This window comes from Pseudophryne corroboree, chromosome 4 (genome assembly GCF_028390025.1).
Source record: "Pseudophryne corroboree isolate aPseCor3 chromosome 4, aPseCor3.hap2, whole genome shotgun sequence".
NCBI classification, from domain to species: domain Eukaryota; kingdom Metazoa; phylum Chordata; class Amphibia; order Anura; family Myobatrachidae; genus Pseudophryne; species Pseudophryne corroboree.
Genome location: NC_086447.1, coordinates 251,303,533 through 251,325,478, shown reverse-complemented (window position 1 = coordinate 251,325,478; position 21,946 = coordinate 251,303,533). Strand labels below are relative to the sequence as shown.

The 21,946-nt window shown below is 41.9% G+C and overlaps 1 protein-coding gene across 6 annotated transcripts in view; it reads right to left on the bottom strand.

Annotated features, from left to right (window-relative positions):
• The window catches only part of RHBDD1 (rhomboid domain containing 1), a 292,572-nt gene that overhangs the window by 86,227 nt on the left and 184,399 nt on the right, over positions 1-21,946 (bottom strand). For 4 of the 6 annotated variants that reach the window (XM_063916020.1, XM_063916021.1, XM_063916019.1 and 1 more), the window contains exons 4-7: positions 8,746-8,831; positions 7,465-7,518; positions 4,910-5,320; positions 3,068-3,964 (exon numbers count right to left, since the gene is read on the bottom strand). In XM_063916020.1, the coding sequence (XP_063772090.1) occupies positions 4,938-5,320; positions 7,465-7,518; positions 8,746-8,831 (523 nt within the window). In that variant the 3' untranslated portion in view covers positions 3,068-3,964; positions 4,910-4,937. Of the gene's footprint in view, positions 1-3,067; positions 3,965-4,909; positions 5,321-7,464; positions 7,519-8,745; positions 8,832-21,946 lie in introns of those variants that run through there. The other 2 variants (XM_063916025.1, XM_063916024.1) reach the window with 1 other exon arrangement.

Sequence of the window (21,946 nt, the reverse complement as noted above, 5' to 3'; positions counted from 1 at the left end):
GGGCAGTGTCAGGCTCCGGTTCATCATCAACCTGAAGAATGAGCCTGATAGCCCCTAACAAGTCAGGAACATCCACCTGCGAAACAACTTCCCCATCAGAAGCATCATGATCAGAATCTGTGGGGTCCGTATAAACGCCATCCTCATCAGACGAGGTGTCTGGGACGTTGGTGGAATGTGAGGAAGTAATTGCCCGCTTAGAGGACCCCTTGGTCTTAGGCGGGCAAGGGTTAGACTTTTGAGCAGTCAGTGATTGGTTCAATTGCTGTAACTGATTGGACAGTTAATCTGCACACGGCGGGTTAACCGCGGGGAGCATAAGCGGTTGTACCGGCACAGGAGGTCCCATAGGGGGCATTAGTCTAGTTACCAGCATATTCAATAGAGTGGAGAAGGTAGCCCAAGGTGGGTCATTTTGCACCCCCGTTGCTACAGTCCCACTAAAGGGTAAGGAACCCCCAGAACCTGAACCCTCAGCTGCTATGTTATCCTCAAATGTGTCTGCAGCGTCAACACCACGCAATGTGGGATCAGCCCCAGCACCGTTGCCCTTTGTAGCTGATATAATCAAAAGCTCAATGCAAGGCAACACAGTACAATATCAGCAGCACAATACCTGACAAGAACCCCCTGTGTAGTGTATCAGCACAAACAGGGAATTCAAGAGGTATATGGCGACTAAAAATCACAGAGAAAAATACACACTGAGTATATCCTGTGAACTGCCTATATTATTATAAACCTGACACACTTAGCCCCCTCAGGTTATAGAATATAGGGATAGCAATCTGAGTGAGATATACGAAATGGAGGTCACACAGCAGCTATATGAACATACACAGAGGCCCAGTTTGTACAATGCAGAAATTATGACATGCAATAAAACTGCACTGGACTAGCAATACAGAGTAGTACTATGTATAGCTATACACTTAATAGATATAACAATGCACAGTAAATACTGGATGTATATCACAGGGTACTTATACTAAATGACCCTGACTAAATGCACTTTTTCTTAACTAACACTGTCAGTAGACATGTAGAATACTTAAGTGTCCTGTAAAATGCACAGCGCTGACATGCAGGCGGCTTTACAGAGGAGGATTTGCCCAAACAGTCCCAGGATCAGCTCTGCTTGCTATAATGGCGCCCAAACGCTGACAGGGAGTGAGGGAGAGAGAGATATGCAGCTCCAGGGCGGGAACATTTACTCTAAATGGCGCCCTGGGGCTGGGGCTACAGGTCAAAGCCTTATCCCTCTGCTGGACTTCACCACCGGGTACTGGGGGCTTAGTAAAACAGTTTTATGAGAGAAAACCGACCTGTGCCCATGCCCTGGTGGTCTAGTGGGATCCCTGTACTACCACAGTGTCCACGGGCGCGCGGGATCGCGATTTACAGCGTGTCCCGTTGAGGGGACCCCTTACCTCCTCCCTGAGTGCAGCCACACGATCTGGGAGAACAGCGGTCGTGTGTGTGACTAACTTTGAAGAAAACCGGAGCCTCCGCTGTAGGTACCCGGCAACCAGGGCATGGGAGTGTACAGCGCCGCTGGGGGAGGTGATGGAGCTGCAGCAGGAGATGTCTGACTGACCTCTAACACAGTCAGTGTCTCTGCTGCAGCCCTTGAAGTCTTCAATATTCTTTAAAAGCTTCTCTCAGGGCTGCTGGAGCAGCCCCCCTGTTATGTGCCTGCTTACTGCATGGCACCAACTACAAAAACTGAGCTCCTGTGCACGGAGGCGGGGTTATAACAGGAGGCGGCGCTATGCATCTTGGGAAAAAGGTCAAAGCTTTGAGCCTGTTGGTGCCTCGGATCAAGATCCTACTCTACACCCCAATGTCATTCCCTGTGGAGCCCAGTGTACCCCGCAGCAGAAATTATATAATCAGCAGGATGTAATGAGGTGCGATATTAATGTGTGGGTCAAACCCACACCTTCTCACACATTAGTAGGTACGAATTTGTCCCAAAACTCGCCCAATCTAATAGCCTGTGAGTTTTTAAGTTTGAGGCTATTGTGATGTCGGGTAAGTTTTTTAGAACTCGCACAATGTAATGTGAGTTTCATTACATTGTGCGAGTTTGACAGAAGAATGCACAGATCAGTGATATCCGTAAATGCTTCTGTCTGTAAAAGAAAAATGATTACAAAAGTAAAAAAAAGAGATGTGCAGTCCCGTTTACCCCACCTCCCTAATCCAAAGCATAACCAGCCCCGATCCTGGTTGCTATAATACAGGGAAAAAATTGCGTAGGGGATCCCCATATTTTAACAACCAGCACCGGGATCTTGGACCGGTCCTGGTTACAAAAATACGGGGGGAAAAGGACATAGGGGTCCCCCATATTTCTGACATCAGCACCAGGCTCCACTAGCCAAGGAGATAATGCCACAGCCAGAGGACACATTTATATAGGTTCCTGCGGCCGTGGCACATTACCCCCCCCAACTATTCCCCCCTGGCCGGGGTTCCCTGGGGGAGTGGGGACCCCCCAATAAAGAGATCAGCCCCCTCTAGGCACCCAAGGGCAAAAGATGAACCAGGGGCTATCCCCGCCATCCGTCGGCTGTGGATGGCAGGCTGATAGCCCTTAAAAGTGTAAACATTAGAAATAAATATTGTCTTTTGCTGTGGAACTACAGTTCCCAGCAAGCCTCCCCCGCATGCTGTTACTTGGAGAACCACAAGTACCAGCATGCGGGGTAAGGATAATGACCCTGAAGATTATCGCAACTACCTGCGAATGGATGACGATACCTTCCAGGAGTTGCTGGACCTTGTGACTCCCTACATCGAGAGGCAGGACACCAAGATGCGGAGGACCATCCCTGCTGATGAGAGGCTGACTGTAACGCTGAGGTACCTGGCTACAGGGCGGTCGCTGGAGGGCCTTAAGTTCGGGACCCTCATCTCCACCCAAGGCTTTGGGTCGGATCATCCCTGACACCTACAAGGCCATTGTGAAGGTGCTGCAGGACCAGTATTTAAATGTAAATAAAATACACACCACACCTGTTTAGTTACTTAAACTGTTTATAGAAAAAAAGTCGTTTGTTTTCTTTGTTTTAAACAACTGTGCAAAAACTATGCAATGATTTGCCAACATGGCACATATAAATATAAAACATGACATTAAAATTTGGATATATATGTTATAAAATAGATAATGATTAAATAACAGTTTATTTACTTTTAATTCCCAATAAATAGAGTGCGGTACTTTCACTCCTAAGATGGGAGGGCTATATGGTGTTTTGGTCATAGATATGATTGGGAGAATACACACATGCTGTAAAGTGCAGAATGAATGGGCCCGGCCCCATTATTATGCACCTACAGCATGCGTGTATCCTCCACAAAAAATCTGGCCTCAAAACACCATATAGCCTATACCGCACCATATTTATTGGGAATTATAAGATGCCTACAAACATTCAAACTGAGGCATGTCCTCCTCTGCCTCCAGTATAGCAGAGTATATGGCTGAGGAGCAGGTGGGTGGGGGAGTAGGCTGCGGTTGGGTGGGCGGAATAGAATGGGGTGGGTGAGAGGAGCAGTGACAGGAAGGCGGTCAAACAGTACGACATTGTTATGTAGTTGCGCTTTTCGGGCCTTGTTAAGCATCTTGAAATTGAGACTCTCAATCTGCTCCGCTTGACCTGGCGGCAGGTTGCGCATCGCAGAGGCCATGAATTCCCCAAATTTGATGTAGTGGTCGGGGGGCTGGGCAAGTCTTGTCTTGATCTCCTCAAAGATGAGGTCTTCGCCCTCCTGCTCTGTTTTTATTTTCTGGGTTTGCTTCCGGGAAGCTTGGGGTTGGCGCGGCAGAGAAGCTGGTGCTGCAGGGGTATCTGGTGCTACAGGGGTATCTGGTGCTTCAGGGGTAGGATCAAGGGTCTGGGATTCCTCCGTATCCTGGATGAGACTGAGGTATTGGGTGGTGGGAATCTCCACACTTCCACCATGTAGTAGATAAAAAAAAAAAAAAAATACACTGTTGAAATACATGTTTTAATTTTTTATTTCTATTTTTTTTTATAACTCCCTGCACGTACATCAGAATGGTAAGCCGTGGCAGAGGAGTTTGCCACCACCTGGCAATTCCCTAACTGTGGGGGAGCGATAGATGGCAAACACGTCCGCATCAACCCTCCTGCAAACAGCGGATCCCTTTATTTTAATTATAAAGGATATTTCAGCATTGTGCTGATGGCAGTGGTGAATGCCAACTACGAATTCATCTTCATTGACGTTGGCAAAAACGGATATGCATCAGACGGTGGCTTGCTGAAGAATACCGCCTTCTACGAGTGGCTCACCACAAAGACCCTGAACTTGCCATCTAGGGAGCAAATCAAGCACGGCCTCAATTTTGTTTTCGTGGCTGATGAGGCATTCGCACTCCACTAGAACATTATGAAGCCGTACCCCCAAAGGCACCTGACAAGGGAGAAGCGGATCTACAATTATAGGCTATCCAGGGCAAGCCGAATTGCAGAGAACACTTTTGGCATCCTGTCTAGCCGCTTCTAGATATTCCTAACGGCTATAAAATTGCAGGTGGAGAAGATAGATTGGGTGGTGAGTGCGAGCTGCGTCTTGCATTACTATTTGCGCAGAAAAACCACCCACCATAGGACACTGCCCAAAGCAGCGCCAGGAGACCCAGACCCAGAACACTCAGAGGAGATTTCACAGTTTCCCTCTGTGGAACCACCTCCACTTCCTTCTAGGGCGAGTATACGGGCAAAACAGATCAGGGACAAGTACCTGGCCTATTTTAACAGGTGGGTGCAATCGATTGGCAGGAGGACCACATTTAAGTGGACTGTGTTGGACTGATGGAACTTGCAAAAACTTTAGTGAACCTTTAAAAACGTATTCCAAAAACTATACTTACAGATGCCGACAGAGATAGTTCACCCTCTTCAGGCTCTGGTGTGGCAGTCCGAGGAAGGGAGGTGAAACCTGGTCGGGTAGGCTCCTGGTCTAGGACAAACTCCAGTAAGGTGTAGTACCAGAGCGAGGTCTTGTAAACCTGGGAGGAACCAGCTCCAGACCTTTTTGACTATTCCATTTTTTTTGTGTTCTTTGAGGAACACAGTACGCAGGTTCTGGATCTTTTTCTTAACCCAGTCCTTGTCAGCACCGGACACAAAGGGCCTGCTGTAATCCACTAGCTCCTCCAAGGCCGCATTCCGCCGCACTTTATCTGAATACCCCTTCGCTTTGACCTTCCATAGACATTCATGGCTACGGTACATGTCTAGTAGGCCGGTGATGAAGTCTATGTCTTGATCCAGAGACACACCTATAAGGAAAAAAAAGTTGTGCAAAAACTGTTATATATTTTCTGTTTCAAAATGATTTTACTTAAGGTATATGGTTAAATGGTTAAACGGTTATATGGTTATGTTTATATGGTTAAATTTGGATAATATATGGTTTTAAAATAAAGTAGTTTTTTTCTTTCTCAAAATGGTTTTACTTAAGTTTAAAAATATACTTTCGAAATGTTTTGATATATGGTTAAATTTGGATAATATATGGTTTTAAAATATATTGTTTTTTGAAAATAGTTTCCACATTACCCAAACATCAAAGGCAGCATTGGGGTACAGTGGCGCTGAAAACACATGGCCATTAGGGGTTGTTAAAATGACTTTGGGCCCACAGAAATTAATAAAATGTGAACAATAATTTAGAATACATTGGTGGACAGTGTGATATACATTGGTGGACAGTGTGATAGGTGGACAGTGATATTGGTGGTCAGTGTGATATACATTGGTGGACAGTGTGATAGGTGGACAGTGATATTGGTGGTCAGTGTGATATACATTGGTGGACAGTGTGATATACATTGGTGGACAGTGTGATATACATTGGTGGACAGTGTGATATACATTGGTGGACAGTGTGATAGGTGGACAGTGATATTGGTGGTCAGTGTGGATTAAATACATACTTGGGGTAATGAAATCCAATCAAACCGATGCGCTCTCCTTCTGCTGCGTCGTAGCTGCTGCTGCTGCTGCTGCTGCCACTGATGGGAGTGTCCTGAGAATGCCAGTCAAACTTCCTATGATATATTGCACGCGATATATCGCAGGCACAAAAAAAACACACCTTTTTCCATGCAATTACGATATATCATGAGTGCAGCACTTGCAACCTAGGGGATCCGACCCGACACTCACGGGATCGCGCATTGGATCGGATGGAAAACACATACGATTTGACACTTTTCATCCAATATATCGGACCAAAAGGTCGAAATCGCATGTAATCGGGCATTATCGTTCTAGTGTATGGGGCTCTTTAGTTTCAGAGTACACTGAGGCATTAAACTTCATGCATTTCAATCAAAACTGGAAAATGGAGGTGTTCTAAAACATGACCGTTAGCGTATGTACTAACCAAAAACATGCAGGCATTTTAATTGGCTGCTATGTACAAAAGAGAAAAAAAATCCTTGTGTGATATGTAATATAGAATGTATGCGCCACTGGAGCAGGGACTATGAATGACTAAAACTTCTCTGTGAAGCACAGTGCGATTTCAGTACGCTATGCAAATATCTGTCCATAAACATTAAGAGAAAACTGCCTTATTTTTTCACTTTATTAGGCACTTAACTGGTAAGGTTGCATGGGATGTGAATGCAGCTACACAGGCTTTTGTCTCAGTTGTTATGTCCCCCAATTATTTCAGAAAAGATCCATTCTGCACACGTAAAGGACGTGTCTCCACCTTCTCTTCTGGCCCCACAGGCAGTGCAGTCACAGTCTGGGACCACCAAAATCGCACCTCAGAATGCAGTGTGAATGGCACTCTGGGGCACATGAGCAGAAAGCAAAAAGTGCCAAAAGGGAAACTTTATTTATCTCCGAGCACTGTAAGGCTGATTTCTGCAAGTGCAGAGATCAGCTGCAACGGGGAATTGGTGATCAGTTATATGTTGGGGAGTGGAAATACCAAGGAGGATGGGGCATTGCTGGGGAAGTTACAGTGGTGCACTTTTGCCACTGGGAAGGGAGGGGTGATGCTCCCTCCAAAAGTTTGTTTCTTGGAGGGAGGCAGTTTTACATGCATAAAGTGGCACATTGGGGGCGGGGATACTAATACAGGGAAAATTATGGGCACTGAGGGGAGAGGGGAACATTTTTTACAATGCGTGTCTATGGACACGGGGGGGGGGGGATGAGGGGGCTGCAAGACAACCTCTACACATTTTTTTTTTCAATAAAATATTTCAATATCTTTTGAAAAATGTTTTATACTTATTAAAAAAAAAATATTTTAAATCAACAATTTCTAGGAGTTTCATGAAAAATAAACACCAGTTAAGTGTTTAATGACATAGTACATTATATTAAATGCAGTTAAAGTGACATGTAAAAATAATTAGGCATTAAGCATGTAGAGAATAGTAGATTTATTAAAATTGCCTACCATCATATCTGACATTTCCTCGTCTTGCTGCACGGCCACTATTGAAGAGAGGCGCTAAACAGGAATAATAATGTACAAATTAAACACATAAGAATAAATCAGTATGGTATCATGGATCAGTGCATACTGACAGGTTATCAGTTTCATGTGACCAGGCCCATCAACAGGTATGCTTTCACTGTGCCAACAAAGTCTGGTCTATAGCGTAACTTTGCCATAATAAATATGTCCATGCTGGGACCTCATGGGCGGAGTCTCAGGTCATCCTAGCTCTACATATGCAATTAATATGAAAATAAAATTAAGTAGAGCATTATCCTATATTAACTGAACTTTATACAAGCCGACCGTCAGTGATATACGCTGGGGTGAGAGGTCTTAGCTGCTTAGAAAGGCATTAAGGAAGGCCAAAAGTGACAAATGTGCTTTAAAAGAAAAAGGTGGAAAATAAGACTGACTGTCCAGTTTTTCTCTAATCTGGCCACCCAAGTAGCTAACGAGAGAAACTGTTCCAGTCCCTTGGCTCTAAGGTATAGTGATTGAATAACTTGGGACCCATTTATAGTGTAGTAGGCCAAAAAGCTCACAAACTGGCAGTCATTTACAAACTCTGTTTTACTCCAGTCCAGATCCACATTGAATTTCTGGTTGTTCTGGGTCTACACATGCAGCAGTTTGGGGTCAACTAAAGGGGTCTTACAAATCGCTGTTTGTATTGGCAGTTTAAAAGTGTGTAAGGACATAAGGTATGGATTTAGAGAAATACTACATCAAAGTTTATGTTTAATTGTAGTATAAAGGGTAATTAAGGACAGCCATATTATTTTATATTCATCTAGTGCTCAGTTACGCTGAATTATACATACACATGTAGTTTGTTTAATGTGTAAAACAGAGAAAGACAAAGTATTGCACGCCATATGTCTCTCATCACTGACTGAATGAAAGAGATTCTCAGCACCGGTCTCTTTGCCTGTAGGCATTGATTTATCTCCACTTAAACTCATTATGCTCTATAAGCCTTGTTCAGTTTTATTGTCCCTTTTTATTATTGATGTATCATGTCAATCAATTTGTGTATGCTATAAAGTGTGCTCTGTGTTCACTATTGGAGAAGTAAAATATTAATATTACTACAAATGGCTTGTGATGAATGACAACTACATAATTAAACTCACATAAGTAAGTCATTAAACTCACAGGTGAGGCTTATAAAAGACTATTGCCTTTGAAATGTGGATCTTACTCATCTTTCAACTGTTATCCTAATGCTGTCATTACCTGCAGCTGTCAGAATCTGCCCCAGAGGTCCATGTACGAATAACAGGCCAACCAAAATCCCGGAAAGGTGCCCAACAAAGGAAGTCCTGGCAGACAAGGAACATTTGTTTGAATATTTGTATTTTATCAAGACAAGATACATTCTTTATTATGCATTTGTATGATATATGGTTATACTAGTTACATATGTCAAATGCTGCGCCTGGCTTACATTTTTAATGTAATACCCCTTTCACACAGAAAGTCAAATTACCGGGTTAAGAAGTTCAACCAGGTAATATGCCAATAAACACGGAACCTTTTTCTGTGTGAGTGGGTCAGCCCAGGTTGAAATTCCCGGGACTTCGACCCAGGAATTTACCAGAGTCGGAGACCCAGATATTTTGACCCAAGTTGACCCTTTCCTTGCTCTCCTGTTTGAAGGGGGGGGGGGGGGGGGGGATCAGACTGTGTCCGCCTAAGCGACCAGGCATTGAAATGCCAAGAAAAATCTGGGTATTTCAGACGTTTCTGTCTAAAAAGGGTGTAAGCAGTATGCATGCAAACCTGTGTAAAAAGACAACCCATTCTATTCTATGCGCCCATACCCATTTGGGTCAAAGTTTTTTGGATTTTACTTGTTCCATTACAGTGCATTCAAAGCAGGTAGCTACACTTTAAAGTCAATTGATGTCTTGATTTATATGTCCCAATATTTACCTTTCTTTCATTTTAAAAGTGTTAGGTGTTACACTGAAATTAGTATTGAAATATATATGTCATAGCCATAAATGGAGGTGGGTTGCAATGGTAATTGTTTTAACACAAGATAAATAATTCAATGGATCTCTATTAATGTATGAACAAAATGGGGAATTCATGGAATTCCCTTTACTACCAGCCAATCATATCACAGCTAGCATGGAATAACTGCTGTAATTGGCTGAGTGGTTAGGAGACTCCCGGCCATTTGATTCTTCTCTCATTGAGAGGTGTGGTCCTGTATGAATCATTTATATTATTTTGACTTTTACTAAATAAAAGATCTGTCTCGGATTTCCTTTTGGATCACAAATACTAATTTTCAGATTAACAGCAGATCTGCCATGGTTTTCTACTTGAATATCACTTACACTGGCAGCCACTGCAAATAGGCGCTTAGAACGGCCCTAGAACTTTCATCATAGAACCGATAGCCTCTGGGATTTGTTGGACCTCCCACTCCTCTCATACAGAATCCATCCCAACAATGACCATAGGTACAGTATAAGGACCCCATGCTGTGAATTCTCCAGTAAAACTAGCCAAGGCTATCTACCAGGGGGAAACCAACATCATAGTCTACCCTGGTTTACTGGAGACCAATCCAGGCTGTTAAGTAATGGGGTGAGTTAATGCATTATGGGGAGCCCACTGTCTATGTTTTATTATTATTATCTATATTATTATTATCTACTGTTAAATTCCATAATCCAATAATTTTAGGGGTATTGATGGGTTCTGGTATGAATGGTCGACAATGCTAAGGTCGACAGTCATTAGGTTGACCACTATTGGTCGACACTGACATGGTAGGCATGGGCAAATGGTCGACACATGAAAATGGTCGGCACATGAAAGGTCAACACATGAAAAGGTTGACATAGATTTTTTTAACTGTTTTTGGTGTCATTTTTTCTGTAACATGGGGGGGATGTTTAAAGAAGCGCCATCCATAAATAAAAAGGTGTAATTATTGGATTTATTTAATAGATCACATATGTATTGACATACCACAAATATTAATCACAGTATCCCCCCAGCAATAAACATGTATTAAGCAATTAAAAAGGTCACATGCATTAATAACTGATTTCAATGTATCTAATAATAACTGAACAGCTGTGAATATATAACCAGGAGGAAAAGCGCTTTTCAAAAATTAAAATGAATAAACAATGAAAAAATAAAAATGATAATAAGTCTATATTAATAAGACTGTCCACTTAGGGACAACACTGCACCAGTCTTTTTTAGTTCCACAATGGGCTTGAATCAGACTCTTTATGATAGAAATTACAAGGTGGCAAGCATTTCCAGGACAGTTCAATTTAAGCAGATTCCTGCTCCAACAGTTCCATATGTTAAGATACCCCTCATCTGTCGTTTAAAGATGAATACAGGTGAATTGCTGTATCGGGGTTGGAAATCTCCTATGCAGGAGTGATGTGTGCAGGGTCAAGAAATCGTGAAAAAAGGGCACTGCTTGACCGGTTTCTCAGCCTTGGTAATGAGGCTGTTTCATCAGAAGTCTGATGAAACAGCCTCATTACCAAGGCTGAGAAACTGGTCAAGCAGTTCCCTGAATCACGATTTCTTGACCCTGCACCCAGAGCCACAACACAGGCTTTCAGCGCTCCGACTGACAGCCGGCGTCAGTGCAGCAGCGTGAGCAGACCAGTGGATACAGGTAGTTCCCAGTCATCACATACGGATGCGGCCAGCTCCGTCATTCCAGCTTCTTACTGACATCTGCTAACCACGGCTCCATTCAACTTAAAGTACATAACTCCTGCATAGGAGATTTCCAACCCTGATACAGCAATTCACCTGTATTCATCTTTAAACGACAGGTGAGGGGTAACTTAACATATGGAACTGTTGGAGCAGGAATCTGCTTAAATTGAACTGTCCTGGAAATGCTTGCCACCTTGTAATTTCTATCATAAAGAGTCTGATTCAAGGCCATTGTGGAACTAAAAAAAGACTGGTGCAGGGTTATCTCTAAGTGGACAGTCTTATTAATATAGACTTTTTATTATTTTTATTTTTTAATTTTTTACTCATTTTAATTTTTGAAAAGCGCTTTTCCTCCTGGTTATATATTCACAGCTGTTCAGTTATTATTGGATACATTTAAATCAGTTATTAATGCATGTGACCTTTTTAATTGCTTAATACATGTTTATTGCTGGGGGATACTGTGATTAATATTTGTGGTATGTCAATACATATGTGATCTATTGAATAAATCCAATAATTACACCTTTTTCTTTATGGATGGCGCTTCTTTAAACATCCCCCCTTTTTTTCTTGTATAATATTGAGATTTAGCAAACTCAATTTAGTAGCTGCATTCCGAGGAACAGGTGTAATTCATTGACAAATACCCATAGACAATTGTGTAGTAGTTTTTTAAAGTGTCTCCAAGTCATTTCACTAGCGCCCACACTCTCTTCCATTTTTTCTGTAACATGACCAACCCCCAATTAGTGTACCGCGTCCCCTTGCATGGCGAGCGAACTGCGGGCAAGGTGTCTCACTCCGGTACGCTCGGCACAGGTTACTATTCACAATCGTAGTCCACGTGGATCGTAAAGTATGAAAAATAAAAATCTAGTTTTTTAAAAGCCATGTCGACCTTTTCATGTGTCGACCATTTTCATGTGTCGACCATTTCTCCATGTCAACCAATCGTGGTCGACCTAATGAGTATCAACCTTAACACTGTCGACCATCTGAATCGATACCGTATTGATGCACTTGAATCTCTATTAATGGAATAAGCCAAGCAAGACACAGGTCTTAAAAAACAGAAATAGTTACATACAACATAATAGTATCCGGCACAGAGACAGGCTGCCCTGAAGTTAAATATCTGCAGTACACTGTATTTGGCATCCATAGAAATAACACCTGTGAAACTTTACAGCAAATATGGAGACAGACTACTGTATCCTTAATGTTCTCATTAGAGAAGCATAAGCAGCAGCACAGGAAAAGCTCTACTGGAAGTACACTACGTACATATGAGAACGGGATGCGGTTATGTGACCGGCAGTCGGAAGACCGCCAGTCACAATACCAACACCGGATTCCCGCACAATCAATAGCCTGGCGGCATGCAGACCAAAAGGGACTATTCTCACTCGTGGAAGTCCACGACACCTATACAGTAGGAATATAACCTGTGGCAAGCACAGCGAACCACCTAGCCCGCTGCGTGGTGAGCGCAGCGAGCCCGCAAGAGGTATCCTTGCGTTCGCCCCCCTCTCTCCGCTGGCCACCTCATCTTTCCTGACTACCGGTCATCCATACCCAACCCCTGAGAACACTGAAGCAGTAAGAGACTGATTAATCAATCAGTGAAAAGAGTAGAGAACTGGACCAGTGGAGAAACTTTTTTGCTGAAAATGATAGGAAAACACTTTACCGGAGCATTCTGTATGCAGATATAGCCGAAGTCGCATATAGGGGTATATTCAATTAAAGTCGAAAGCTGCCCACTGTCGAAAAGACAGCAGTTTTCAACTTTTTTAGGTCGGAAGGGGTTCCGACCTATTCAATATAACCCCAAATTATTCGACTTATTATATTATTCGAAAAGCACGTGGATCAGCAGAATAGCTGGAATAGCTGCCGATCCGAGTGCTTCTGTCGAAAACGAATTTGGCCCCCTTTTCGACCATCTCAATCCGACTTTAAAAACAGTCCGATTGAAATGAGGGAGCCGAGAGGAGGAGAGGGGGGAGACCAGCGGGGAGACGGGCAGAGCCGTGGGAAGACAGGTGACAGCAGCGCTACAGCAGCGGCTATAGCAGCTTAGCCGGAGGATGTGTCACAGCCGCCGCTCACAGCAGCGTCCACCCGGCTCCAGCGGCTGCAGCGCTGCCCTCCCCGTCTTCCCGCGGCTCTCCCCCGTCTCAATTCAACTTTTTTTAAAGTCGAATTAAGATGGCATTGAATAGTCCTTGTCGGATCCATTCCGACAAATGAATGTCGGAATGGATTCGACTTCAATTGAATATACCCCATAGACTGTAGGCATATGCCACATATCAATTTAATCAGCAGAGTCTGCTTGTGTATATAATTTGCATAGCGATGCAAATGAGACACATTTTCGGGGAAAAATTCACAAAAAGAAGCTGTATAATGTGGTTCCGGTATGAATGGTCGACCATGTTATGGTCGACAGTCATTAGGTCGACCACTATTGGTCGACATTGACATGGTCGACATGGACACATGGTCGACACATGAAAATGGTCGACACATGAAGGTCGACATGAGTTTTTTTCTTCTTTTTTTGGTGTCGTTTTTTGCGTAAAGTGACTGGGAACCCCAATTAGTGCACCGCGTCCCCTCGCATGCCTCGCTTCGCTCGCCATGCTTCGGGCATGGTGCCTTCGCTCCGCTACCGCTTCGCTCGGCACACTTTACCGATCCAATCGTAGTCCATGTGGATCGTCAAGTATGGAAAAGTTCCCCAAAAGAAAAAAAAGTTAAAAAACTCATGTCGACCTTTTCATGTGTCGACAATGTCGACCAATAGTGGTCGACCTAATGACTGTCGACCATAACATGGTCGACCATGTGAACGGATACCGTATAATGTGACTGCAGCAACGATGAGGGAGGACACATCTGTATAATGACATGTCAGTTTTCAGGTAAACATACCAAAATGCGGGAAAGACTTAATTTGATGCTACCATTTTTTATTATTAATAAAAAGTGCAAAAATCATCCATTTCACAGCTATTAAAAACCTCCAGTACTTTCCCTTAGAGCCAATAACAGCCTTCTATATGGTCCTATTATCTAGGTCGTCACTTCTTTTGGGGTCCAGGATGGTTTCCTCACTTTTAAATGCACTTTTCCCAGCTCACATTTTATAGAAAAGTTGCACAACCTCACTGCTACTACTGCAAATTGCCATTTCTAACTGTATCTCAAATTTTTGGGATGCACACATACAGTACATGCGATGTTCAGTATGAGAGTTTCATATAACAAACTCGCATCTAATCGGATTGACCCCATAATGTTTGTGCTCCATAGTGATGTTACAACAAGAATATTTTTCCCAGTGATGCAAACACCCCCAGAAAAGCAGCCACATGTCAAATCAGTGAATAATATGTTAAACACCTTGTACTTATTTACCACAGGCCCATCATCGAGCTCTAATTACAAATTCACCCTTTGTACTTCCATTTGCACTGGTTTCAATCATTAATCAGACTTTACAATGTTTATTAATGTGCTACTTCACATGGGAAATACAGTATATGCAATTGAATTTGTTCGGTCATTAATTAAAATAAATGTGCTCCAGGCTTTAACCTTAAAAGTAATTGAGCACTTAAAGTAACTGTAGCAATGAACATCACAGAACAATAATGACTCAGGGAGCCTGTTAGAGAGCGTACATTTCAGAGACAATGACCTGTACCATTGGCAAATTAATTATGAGTCACACATGCATGAGTTTACAGGAGATCTTGAGGTCTCTACTACACATTACCCAGCACCTATAGCATAGCATCACTGGGCTATTCTCATCAGGTACAAAAATTTGGGCAACTTCAAAAGCACCAAAATAAAAATCTTTAAATCACTCTTACCAACTGAAAAACTAACCCCCCCCCCCCCCCCGCTTCCCATAAAAAAAACCATGAATAAGTGTTACAGACATGTTTGTTGGTTTTTGCATACCTCCCGACTGTCTGATTATGGTGGGACAGTCCCGATCTTATGGCACTGTCCCACCTGCAGACTGCAGTGTCCCACGGAAAGGAGGGGAGGTTGGGAAGCACCCTTTTACCAACTGCTCTGCTAATCAGGACAAGCAGTGAATAGATGTTGTGCACGTGTGTGCAGCGTCTGTTCACTGGAGAGAGGGACTGGGAGCATTCCCAGCAGCTCCGGATGTGCGACCCGTGGGTGCAGCGTTTCCTGCAAAGCCATGTCAGCTTTTTTGGGCACAGGCCACCAGTGCGCACAAAGGTCCCAATCTGGTCCTGAAGATAGTTGAAAGGTATGCTCTTTTTATTGGTTTGTTGCTGGACCTTGACAGTGATCTTACAGAGCAGTCACTGAAACAAATCACTTCTTGGATGTTACGGAGAGGCCCATGTCTTCAGTGAGGGAAGTTTTCAGGTTATTGAAACATGCTGTCACAGTTACTATGTTGGCATTGCTGAAATGATGACAGAGCACGTTCATATTCAGTACTTAGGACTGGGTTACTGTTAGGCTACATGATGTGAGGGTTAGATAGCTGCTGGAGGTTGGCTACTAGTCAGATTCCTTTAAGGACTGTTTTGGATGTTGTAGTCCTGTGATGCTGTAGGATTTGAGAAAGCCTACATCCACAGATCTGTGGTTAGTGGTTCAAAATGTTTGGAACAACCCCCCTGCCGAGTTCCTTCAAAAACTGAGTGCAAGTGTACCCAGAAAAATTGATGCCGACTTGAAGGCAAAGGGTGGTCACAACAAATATTGATTTAGATTTGTCCATTCACTTGCTGTTCATTTTATGCATTTTGTTAAGTGATAACAATTGCAGCATTTTTCCACTCATGCCTAATACTTTTGCACAGTACTGTATGTATGTATGTATGTATGTATGTATGTATGTATGCATGTATATATTATATATATATATATATATACATATATATATATATACACATACACACATATACATATAAACAGTTTGAAATGGTCGCACACATAAAATCTCAGTTAGCAGCGGTGTGGTAAAATCCAATGGATCGAATATACAATAGTTGTGAATAGGCACTCACTTGGGGGGGGTAATTCAGACCTGATCATAGCAGCAACTTTGTTAGCAGTTGTTCAAAACCATGTGCACTGCAGGTGGGGCAGATATAACATGTGCAGGGAGATTTACATTTGGGTGAGTGATATTGTTTCTGTGCAGAGTAAATACTGGCTGCTTTATTTTTACACAGCAAATTTAGATTTCAGTTTGAACACACCCCACCCAAATCTAACTCTCTCTGCACATGTTGTATCTGTCCCCCCTGCAGTGCACATGGTTTTGCCCAACTGCTAACAAAATTGCTGCTGCGATCAACTCTGATTTACCCCCATAGTCCTTTAATTACTTACACACCATGTTTAAAGTGCAAAGTATAGTCAACGTGACGTTTCAGTCCACAAAGGACCATCATCAGGACCAGCAGCAGTGCATCCTATCACCGAAGCAGCCAGAGAGCAGACTGAAGCACCATCACCAGCAGCACACATATAGATACCCAAAAGCACTACCCAGAATTCCCTGCCAGAAAAATGTTGCAAACTGGGAAATTAAATATGTACTACAGCCAAAAAACAACCTTACAACAAAGATAATCACATACCAGCACTATTCCTCATGCTAGCGCTAATGCGCTGTGTCACAAACAATAAAGCAGCCCTTAATAATACAAATAACAGCGCCACAGACCACCCGCTGTCTAAAGCCGGAAGACAGCACTTCCGGAAGTGTCCAGGCTGTGGAACGCATATGATGTAACCGTAAGCGTCATGCGGTCCACCACTGTGTAGTGTGCGGCAACCCGGAAGTAACGGGTAAAGTCACCGCTGCAGCAATAAATATATACATAGCAATGTATAGACCATTAGAAAAAAAACACACAAATAAACAGAAAAAACATCACTAGATATATCAGAAACACAACATCATTACTACTAATGGTCAAAAAATAATAAAAAAATATATCAAACTAACACGGAAATCAGGGACCACCTGGGGTATTCAATGCGTGAGAAAATAACCCAAGTGCCAATATACCAATATTAACATCACAAGTTATGCAGATACATACACAAATATAAAATTTCAAAAACACATACATAAAAAGAATATAAATCACACTGGTCACCTCTGATAAAGTTGAACAAGAGGAGAGAAGCAAGATGGATTTATGTACTCTATACAGTTTCTCCACGTGGATTGAATGCATATAAATCCATATAATATATTTTTTTTAATGAATATTTTTGAAGAAATATATTTTCTTTTCTATCCTGCATAATGATGTGCTTTATGTTGTTTAGGACTTTAGTTGAAGTTATTGTTCAACTTTAATATTAAGGGCTGCTTTATTTTTTGTGCCACAGCGCATTGGTGCTAGTATTAGAAATAGCGGTGGTATGTGATTATCTTTGTTGTAAGGTTGTTTTTTTGGCTATAGTGCATATTTAATTTCCCAGGATACAACATTTTTCTGGCAGGGAATTCTGGGTAATGCTTTGGGGTATTTATGTGTGTGCTGCTGCTGGTGATGGTGCTTCAGTCTGCTCTCTGGCTGTTCTGGTGATAGGATGCACTGCTGCTGGTCCTGATGATGGTCCTTTGCGGACCGAAACGTCATGTTGACTATACTTTGCACTTTAAACATGGTCTGTAAGTAATTAAAGGACTATTTTTTCTTGCTACAATCAAAATGTCTCCTTTTGGACAAGCGAGTGCCCATTCACAACTATATATATATATATATATATATATTTATATATATATTTATATATTCTATATTCTGGTACACGTATGTGTAGTTCCACTTTTAACAATTTTTTTTCTTTAATTTTTTTAAGGAGGGCCTCCAACGTCAGCGATGACCACTTCCAGCCTTGTGTCGCAAGCATTGTGAATGACCTTGCCTGGCGCAGACAGGAAATATCTTCGATGTTCTGGAAATTGCGTATGGTTTTGCAATCAGCCCGCATATTGCGATACATTTGCAATTTCTGCAATGGGCATTTTTTCTCTATTTCTGGGCGGAAACTGTTTGATTGCAGCAATTGCTTTTTAGCAGAAATTGCAATCCTTCCTGAATAAGGTCCTTAATGCACTATGGGGGTCATTCCGAGTTGTTCGCTCGTTGCCGATTTTCGCTATATTGTGATTAGTCGCTTACTGCGCATGCGCAAGGGTCGCAGAGCGCATGCGCTTAGTTATTTTACACAAAAGTTAGGTATTTTACTCACGGCATAACGAGGATTTTTCATCGTTCTGGTGATCGTACTGTGATTGACAGGAAGTGGGTGTTTCTGGGCGGAAACTGGCCGTTTTCTGGGCGTGTGCGAAAAAACGCTGGCGTTTCTGGGAAAAACGCGGGAGTGTCTGAAGAAACTGGGGAGTGTCTGGGCGAACGCTGGGCGTGTGTGTGACGTCAAACCAGGAACGAAACTGACTGAACTGATCGCAATGGCTGAGTAAGTCTGGAGCTACTCAGAAACTGCTAAGAAATTTCTATTCACAATTCTGCTAATCTTTCGTTCGCAATTCTGCTAAACTCAGATACACTCCCAGAGGGCGGCGGCTTAGCGTGTGCAATGCTGCTAAAAGCAGCTAGCGATCGAACAACTCGGAATGAGGGCCAATGTGCGATACCCCATGCTTTTGGTAGAGATGTGTGGGTTTGGTTTTACTCTGATTTACTCGGTTCTCAAAATGGCATCTTATTGGCTCACCGATATCTCTTGTTTTGCATAGCCAATAAGATGCCATTTTGAGAACCGAGTAAAACTAGAACCCGCTCATCTCTAGTTTTTGGGATAACTTTTCTGTCTGAAATATACTGTAATCCTATGCCTATAAGTAACGATAATCCATACTCCTGTCAGATGAAGATCTGAGAGAGAAGACTGATGAGACCCTGTAAAGAGTCTGCAGAATATGGAGATATAAGCTGTAATGTACAGCTACTTTCACACAAGATGGGAAGAATTCATGAACAGCAGCTACAACTGCATTGTGCACATATGCAAAATAGAATTCAATTTAGAAATAGTTTTTTTTTCTTTCGCTGCATTTGGAAATATGTACTGAAAATGTAGGTTTACTTCTTCAAGGTGAGATTATATTATTGGCTTATAGGTGCATTATCTAAGCGGCTCCATATGGTCTCAAAAAATATTACCAGAGTAATCTCTCCACTGTCACATGCTCTGCAGGCCTCAGTCTTATCAGAATAATGCGTTGGATAGAGAAATAAATGCCCAAGTGACGTTGTTTATGTGTCAGAGAAATTCCACACATTGGAGAACAAGCACGGACAAGTGGACAATTTTAATGAAATGGACATCATTCATCAATTACAAACGTCAGTTGTCAGTGAATCATTTGCCTGACGTGGTTAGCACATGTGCACACAAGTGATAAAAGGGTTACTTTATATTTCAGTGGCTCCAGAGGTCAACAGGTAAATGTTACTCATTTCTTTATGCTACAGACACATTTTGCTTAGTACTTATGCTCTGTGAAAGGAACAACATCATAAGCGGAAGCACAGGGCCACAGCAGTTAGCCACAGGCTCAAGTTTGTAGGATTTCCCTGTGCTTGCACAGATTTCCTAGAGCTGATGTGGTAGAGAATGTAGACTGTAAGCTACAATGGAGAAATGAAAAAATATATTCTGTAAACTAAAGTGCTGCGCAGTACGTAGACAATATAAAAACACAGTATAATACATATATCCTCCTAGATAACTATAGTAAAACTTTAAATGAAACAGTATGGTTTAATTTACAAGTATAAAATACAGCTGTTGACTTCAATATTATAAATATCCCATAACTGTAAATATGCACTTGTACCACAGAAGATTTTAAATATCTAAAAAATAAATGGAAGCGCTTATACCTTATATTTACTAAGGTGGGGTACATATTTTTCACTATATCACTCGATACTGATTTAAATTGTTCACTGGGTGTGATTTGTGCGCTGATCAGCAATGGCCCAGTCCATCCCATCTGTGTATAAACTGCAGTATAAATGTAATGATTGTACACTGCTGCAGAATATATTGGTGCTATATAAAGGGTAATAATTATGGATAAGATGGTAATAATACAGTCTTGGTACAGACGAGCACAAATGTCTATCTGCAGGAACGGCGTGGAAGCCAACATGACTCCAATATACATCTGTCCGTAAATGACAACGGCATACAAGTGTGTGCTTTAATTGAGAAGTGGAGAAGCATTATAGTATAAAGTGATAAATAAGTTAAAGCTGTAAAAAATTATGGGAGAAATGATTACTACACATAAAAACATGTATTTGCCCTGCAATAATGTGATTATAACAGACTATAAAACTACTGCATTTTCAACCATTGCATTTTGTTGCTGGAATTAATGGTAATTTCCTACATTTAGCTACAATTCAATGATAAGAATGTGCAATTAACTGCAAATCGCTGTATGTCATGGGTCTCTATTTTCTTCAAAAACATTAAATTAACCATAAATTTGAGCAGGTGGTTTCCATATATAAAGCAGTCCCATGTGACTGTGTGCACAGGGCATACATCATTTATGTCACTTTCTTGAAGGTTGCTCTTCTGTTCCTGCTAAAGGTAGTCTGTTGTAATTAGAGTTTCTTATATGTGGGGCTATCTCTGATCTATGTATCAATCTATGAAGCCTTTACATCATCTTTCCTTTCATTTGCAGCAGACTGTTGTACTTAGAAGCACCTGGTGCTCTGACCCACAAATTAATATTGTTTGTGTCATCCAGGTAAAACAGAGGTTTAATTTATATCGATGTGCCTCCTATGTCAGTATACCACTTCATTTATCAAGTTCCTCAACAATTTCCCCCTGGACATTACTCATTATGTGCTTTAAAAGACATAGAATCAAGAACAGTATTGTGTTTACAAAAAATAATTACAGTCTATTTATTTTATTACAAACACATATGGGGCAGATTCAATTAGCCACAAACTAGGTTGCACTACAATAGTTACATAGTTAGTGAGGTTGAAAAGAGGCAAAATGCCCATTGGGTTCAACCTGTGTTTTGTGATAAGCTGTTCATATTATAATGTACCTGCTGAAGTAATGGCTTAGTACCAATTCACAACAATGATTCTTACCACTCCCAGATTAATGTCACTATGTTAAATGCTATAACCCTGGATACTTTTCCAGTCAGAAATTTGTCCAATCCGTTTTTAAATGCATTTACAGTGTCTGCCATTATTACCTTCTCCAGCAGGGAGTTCCAAATTTTTATTGCCCTTACCGTGAAGAACCCTTTCCTATGTTGTGTACGGAATTTTCTCTCCTCTAGCCTCAGCGAGTGCCCGCGTGTCCTATACAGAGTTCTTTTAATAAACAAATCCCCAGCTAACTCCTTGTAATGACCCTTTACATATTATTATTATTAATGTCACCTATTAGTCGCCGCTTTTCTAGTGTATACATATTTAACTTAGCAAGCCTTTCCTTGTACTCCAGTGTCTCTAGTCCTTTAATCAATTTAGTAGACCGCCTTTGAACTCCTTCTAGTTCCCCGTTATCTTTTTTATAATATGGTGCCCAAAATTGAACACAATATTCCAGGTGCGGACGTACCAATGATTTGTACAGTGGCAGGATTACATCCGAGTCCCTTGTCTCAATTCCCCAT